Raw genomic sequence first — 6,852 nt, forward strand, 5'->3', positions numbered from 1 at the left:
AGTATTCCTAGCATAATGTCTCCTGACATAACCCTACACCTTTCTGTACACTTAAAGAAATCTTTGCATATTTCTCTGATGTTACCAATTGTTTAGTATATATTTCTCTATGTGAAATGTACTATCATATTTGATCTTCCCTAAAATGTCTTTACCATGTTTGGGTTCAAAATAGATTTCTCATAGATTTTGACCAAAGAAAGGCAGACTCCAGTAACTTCCCTGTTTATGTTATCTCTTTCCTTAGAGACATTATAAACAAATTTTACCGCTGCTTCCCAGAGCTCATTTGAAATTGTGGAACCCACAATATTCAAATATTTATTTCCAGAAGGATGAGTTTTTCTAATACTGTATTGTTATTCTAGGTTTGTGTCATGTGGACCAACAAAACAAAGCTGGCTATACAGCCATCATGCTCACAGCACTGGCTGCCTCCCAGACAGAGAGTGACATGGGGACTATTATGCAGCTACTGAAAAAGGGCAATGTGAATGCCAAAGCCAGTCAGGTACTAACATTCCCAATAGATTCTTGCAAAATTGAAAGGGCCATAATGAGGATGATGGTGACAACCAGAAAGTAGTAATCATACTCTGACATGAGTACATGGAAATTGTTCAAAAACTTTTAAAATGCTGTTAACTGGCTGCAGTAGATATACAAAATCTTAATAGTTTGTGCATCTTCAATATTTTAGATTGTTCTTAATACACATGGTTTTTAAGAGCTAGGCATTGCAACAGGCTTTTCCCTATTCTGCATTTGGCAGCTCCTTAACTCCTTTGATTTTCCTCCCCATTCCTACAGGCTGGGCAGACTGCATTGATGTTAGCTGTCAGCCATGGGCGTCTCGAGATGGTGCGTGCCTTGTTAGCAAGTGCAGCAGATGTCAACTTGCAAGATGATGATGGCTCTACTGCACTGATGTGTGCCTGTGAACATGGCCATGCTGAGATTGTCCGCCTGCTATTGGCTACCCCTGAGTGTGATGTTGCCCAGTCAGACAATGTAAGTCCTGCTTATACTTAGGCTGCTGCTGTTTTTTAGGTTGTCTTCCATCTCAGAGCCCATAGTGAAAACTCTGCACAATAGATTTCATTCAGTTCTCCAGGAAAATAACAAGCCTTACTCAGTGCCAAGGTTTAGTACTGGACTATTTGAAACACTTAGTAATTATTTCTCATCATTGAATAACTGCAGCTCAATCTTAGAAAAGAAAGAGAGAAAGAGGGAGGGCATATTGAGAATAATATCATCAACATTAGGAATGATATGGACATCACAAAAATTACATCAATCAATCAGTGTTCCAGTTAGCACTATTGAAGAATGGTAATTTATTTTATTTACTGCATTATTAATCTTTTGTCTGGGAGCTCAAGATGGCATACATAGGGGTATATTTCTTAATTTTACCTCCATAATCACAATCTTGTAAAGTAGATTGAGTGAGAGGAAATGATTGACTTGGAGTCAACCAACTATGGTAAAAAACCTAGTCTCTCTGATGCAATGTATTAATGTTCAAAGATCTGTATGGCTCGGTCCCAGATAGCATTTCCTGGAATTCCAGAAAGTGTGAGGGCAACCAAAACGATGACAACTCCTCCTTGATAAAAACAGTGATCCCATAAGCCCCACCGTCACTGCAGCCATATGTGTATCTTCTTGCCTTCTTCTGTAGGATGGCAGCACAGCTCTCTCCATCGCACTAGAAGCAGATCAGAATGACATTGCCACCATGCTGTATGCTCACTTGAACTTTGCCAAAGCCATATCACTGGTGAGTTGCTCCCTATAATTGTAAAAGCATTTGCCATAAAATTACTTGTAAGCCATTTTCTCTTGATATCCAGGAAACATCAAGATAGAGCATTCTCAGTAGATGGCTATCCAGTTTTTCTTTAAGAATCTCTGTCAAAGCCTATAGGGAATGGGTTCTTCTGTCCTTCCTAGTTTTCAGCCAAAATCTGTCTCTTGTAATTGAAGCCCATTAGAACATGCTTCCTCAGCCAAGAAAAAAAAAGTTTTTGCCTTTTTCTGTGTGATAGTGCTAGAAAGAGTGAATTTTTCTCTAAGCTAAAGAGTTATTTTCTTAGCCTTCTGTGTTCCCATATTCTAATCTTCAAATTGAGTATAATTATAATCCATCCCAAATGGCTGCTAGGCTCAACATGGAGCGGTAACTGGGCAGGAGAGCTGTGCATATAGATTCCCATAGATCGTTGGGTTTGTGTAGCTTTTGTTGGTTAAGGGAGGTTGATTAAAAATAATATGCTAAAATGAGGTTGGAAAAGTGTGGTTCTTTCATTAAGAAACAATAATGAGGTACTTTTTTTCAGGATACCTTGGAGCAGCCAGAGCCTGAAAATGCAGATACAATATTCAGTGATTCTCTGTAACCCAAAGTAAGATGATATTGTTATCCAAAGTTTTGCTTGAAAATTTGACAGTCTGGATGAAGGAAATATATATCTACAAAACCATATCCATTGCCAATGTATACAATTCTCTAAAAATGCTTCCTGTCCTTAGCTTCTCTCACTGCCTTCATCAGCTGAAATCTCACCATCCATTCTGCTCAGAGGGAAGGAAAGCGGACCTTCCAGGAGAAGGAACTTTATGAGCTTCATTTCAACAATATGGCCATGCATTCAGCTATGTTTGATGAGATGCAGTTATGTCAGATAGTGAGCCAAAGGGAAGATTGGAAGTTTAAGGTCTCTAGATGTTGCTGTGACTTTTCTGCTTCATCAAAACTAATGTGTCTTATCTTTTTTATCCCAATTATTCAAGAAGCAAGAGACACTGCAGGGCATAAAAGGAGGCCAAAAGGAACAATTGCAGTTCCCCTCCACAAACATTCCAAAGTAGTTTGACTGAGATCCGCAGGCATTGGCCTCGCTAATAAATTTGAACTGCTCCATACTTCCTTCAGTGCCCACATCACCTTGTTTTTACTTCTTCTGTGTATTCCTCAGGTGATTTCCCAAAAAACTGACAGTTTTCCCAAAAGACCCATGAAGTAATAGTTTCTGAGCACAATGTGATGGCAGGTAAATACTTGGAGATGCTGGCTTGATCCAGGAAAAAAAAATCATCATGCCCATCAGAAAGCTTCGGTGTTTCAAAAGGAAAAATTCAGCATTAGGGCAGCTGAGATTGACCAAAGCTGAGTGGAAAATAAATCAGCTTAACTGCCCAAATTGAAGCACCAGTGGAGCTAATTCTTGAGCAATAAAAAGTTGCAAGAACTTGATTAGTTTGGTGTTTCCATTCCATTGTTGGAGAGCAGGGGTGTCAAACTCGCAACGACACATTGTCATCACGTGACGCATCACAACTTTTTCCCCCTTTGCTAAAACGGGTGGGCATGGCCAGCATGTGAAGCATCCGGCCTCCGGGCCGCGAGTTTGACACCCCTGTTGTAGAGGGACCCAGCAGGCTTTAGATCTATATCTCTGTATGAACTTGCTTTGCTTCTTTTCATCTAGGAACCTGAAGTGTGTATCAGCAGCCAAAAAAGTCAATGTAACCCTAGGTTATATTAATAGTGGGACAGAATAAAGATCTCATGAAGTTCTAGTACCACTTTACAGTCTTAGCAAGACCACACTTGGAGTACTGCATCCAGTTCTGGTCACCACAATATAAAAAAAATGTTGAAACTATGGAAAACGTGCAGAGAAGAGCAACAAGGATGATTAGGGCAAAACCATATGAAGAACAGTTGCAGGAACTGGGTATGCCTAGTCTAAAGAAAAGAAGGATTAGGGGATATATGATAGCAATGTTCCAATATTTCAGGGGCTCCTACAAAGACGAGGGAGTCAAATTATTTTCCAAAGCACCAGAAGGCAAGACAAGAAGCAATGGATGGAAACTTAACCAAGGAGAAGAATCTTAGAACTAAGAAATTTCCTAATGGTGAGAGCTATCAATCAAAGGACTTGCCTTCAGAGGTTGTGGGTGCAACACACAAACTTCATGTATTTGGACATATATTTGTCTGAAATGGTATAGGGTCTCCTGCTTGAGCAAGGGTTGACTAGAAGACCTACCAAGTCCCTTCCAACTCTGTTATTCTATGATTTATTCATGTTCCATTACAAAAAGGGCAAAATATTTTAAAGAGGCCAATGAAGGAGTGTCTCTCTAAATCAACTCCATACAGAATAGATAATTCTTTCATTTTCTGTTTTAAACTATGGAACGTCTGTATGTAATTTACCTGAATTAATTTTTGAAATCCCTACCTAAAATAAGCAGAAATTATTTTTTATTACAATGCAAAATCACAAAATAAGCAGTGATTAAATAGATCTAAAATAAGTATTTGACACTGAATTGTAAGATTTTATAAAATTGTCAAAATATTTGTATGATAAATGTATCATTACCAATATAATGCAAGTCGTAAAAGGATCATGGAACAAATATATGCTTTACATAACAAATACATACCCAATCCCAAGATTATACAGTAGCCATTTTTAGTTTAGACCATACACATACAAACATGTATATATATATACATATATATATATATGCATGTATGTATGTATGTATCATTTTTTTAAAATATAGAGATGCAAGAATGCTTGTTGTGCAAAGATGCTTACACAGCTCTTATTTATTTAAACAAAGTTTGCACAGGAAATTTTCTCCCAGAAAATTGGACCCTTAGCTAATAAAGACTATCCTTCTGGATGGCTCTGTTCAGTCAGATTTACTGAAATTGAACAGTGTTAATGCAAGAACAATATGTAATTGATATTTGTCTAAATAGTGAAATAAATATTAAAAGTTAGGCAAATCCATCCCTCTTGTTGAAAGAATCAAGCTGATTAATGGATGAAGATTTATATTCCATTTGCTTTGTAAGTTGAAAAGTTCTCTGCAATTAATTCTTTGAGTGTCAGATGCCAAACTTTACTCTCCTAGCAAGAAGTATAATAAACAAGATGAACAATAGAGGTTTCTGTAATTGCTAATCATTTGAAGTAATAAAGGGCACATCATATTTTTATATCAATATATACAGTAGTAATATACACCAAGAAAATGACTATCTGTAAATTATTCAATGCAAATTACATGAGGTTTTTTTAAACAAAAACAGAAGGCTATGTCCAAAGTGTAGGAGAGGCTGGCAGAAGAACTACTGTCTGAGCTGCAAATCATCTGGCTGACACTTTGCACAATTTATATCCTGCTTTGTGTAAAAGTTATTAGAAACAAGTTGGGATTTGTCAGAAGTTGGTTGGTTTTTCTGTGACTCTGAATACATAAAGGGTACAAGGATTTCTTCTTAACATTCATTATCTGCTGCTGCTCTGAAGCAGAATGAGCCCCAGTGGTGCAGTGGTTAGAGTGCAGTACTCCAGGGTACTTCTGCTGACTGACGGCTGCCAGCCAATCAAATCTCACCAGGCTCAAGGTTGACTCAGCCTTCCATCCTTCCGAGGTGGGTAAAATGAGGATCCAGATTGTTGGAGGCAATATGCTGACTCTAAACCATTTAGAGAGGGCTGTAAAGCAGGGGTGAAATGCTCCCAGTTTGGACCGGATCGCCAAAATCCCTCCCCCATCCATGCCCAGCTGAGCCGCGCGATCATCAGAGGTTTTTTTTTTTTTTACTTTTAAAAGCATTTTTTCTTCGGTCGAAAGAGAAAAGAAAAAAAGCCACTGATGATAGCGCGGCTCAGCTGGAATTGACAGAGGTTTTTAAAAGCATTTTTTCTACAACCTCTTCGGCTGAAGAGGTTGTAAAAAAGTGCTTTTAAAAGGCTCCTCTGACGATCCCAGCTGAGTTGCCTGATCGTCAAAAGCTTTTTTTTCTTTTAAAGGCAAAAGAAATATGCTTTTTTAAAAATAGAAAAGCCTCTGACGATCAGGCAACTCAGCTGGGATCGTCAGAGAGCCTTTAAAAGCATTTTTCTACAACCTCTTGACCGAAGAGGTTGTAAAAAAGTGCTTTTAAAAGGCTCCTCTGACAATCCCAGCTGAGTTGCCTGATCGTCAAAGGCTTTTTTTTCTTTTAAAGGCAAAAAAAAGGCTTTTTTTAAAAAAGAAAAGCCTCTGACGATCAGGCAACTCAGCTGGGATCGTCAGAGGAACCTTTTAAAAGTATTTTTTCTACAACCTCTTCCACTGAAGAGGTTGTAGAAAAAATGCTTTTAAAAGTAAAAAAAAAAGTTGGCCACACCCACCCAGTCACATTACCTCCCACACCAAGCCACGCCCACAGAACCAGTAGTAACAAATTTTACATTTCACCACTGCTATAAAGCACTGTAAAACGGTATATAAGTCTAAGTGCTATTGCTTTTGCTAAAAATAACAAAGGATGGTTTCAGACACTTCAGAAATGCATGTTTAGGAGTGAATCCAAATATTGTATTTAAGATATTGCTTTATATATATGTAATCTTTTATATTTTCTATATATTTTCTATACATTTAAATGAACGATGCCATTTATATACATCATAATAAAAATAGAGTAGAGAACTGCCTTTGCTTCTTGATTAAAGCTACTTGGAAAAAACCTATAGAAACATTGTCATATGTTTTCTTTCCATCAGAAATAAAACCCGTCTAAATTCAGATTTCTACCAAATGTTTATTTATGGAGCAGAAACATAATTCTTCCAAAGGGCACAATCCACCTTACAGGAAGAAGGACCTGCCTGCAGCAAATCCCCAAATTGCTATTCCTCTAATACCTTCTGCAGTGTCCACTTTCATCAGGATGGATCATTAGAGAGAGCCCATAGGTTATCCTCCCTTCTATTCCCTTCCCCTCCTTTTGCTGACTTGAGTCCTTAGAAGAGATACAGTGGAGAT

At 37.9% G+C, this 6,852-nt stretch overlaps 1 protein-coding gene across 3 annotated transcripts in view; it reads left to right on the forward strand.

Annotated features, from left to right (window-relative positions):
- Nucleotides 1-5,753, forward strand: part of KANK2 (KN motif and ankyrin repeat domains 2) — a 121,877-nt gene extending 116,124 nt beyond the window's left edge. For all 3 annotated transcript variants that reach the window (XM_058168343.1, XM_058168341.1, XM_058168342.1), the window contains 4 exons: nucleotides 369-511; nucleotides 811-1,011; nucleotides 1,688-1,786; nucleotides 2,346-5,753. In XM_058168343.1, the coding sequence (XP_058024326.1) occupies nucleotides 369-511; nucleotides 811-1,011; nucleotides 1,688-1,786; nucleotides 2,346-2,405 (503 nt within the window). In that variant the 3' untranslated portion in view covers nucleotides 2,406-5,753. The remainder of the gene's footprint in view (nucleotides 1-368; nucleotides 512-810; nucleotides 1,012-1,687; nucleotides 1,787-2,345) is intronic.
- The last annotated feature ends 1,099 nt before the right edge of the window (nucleotides 5,754-6,852 follow it).

Source organism: Ahaetulla prasina, chromosome 2 (assembly GCF_028640845.1).
Source record: "Ahaetulla prasina isolate Xishuangbanna chromosome 2, ASM2864084v1, whole genome shotgun sequence".
NCBI lineage: Eukaryota > Metazoa > Chordata > Lepidosauria > Squamata > Colubridae > Ahaetulla > Ahaetulla prasina.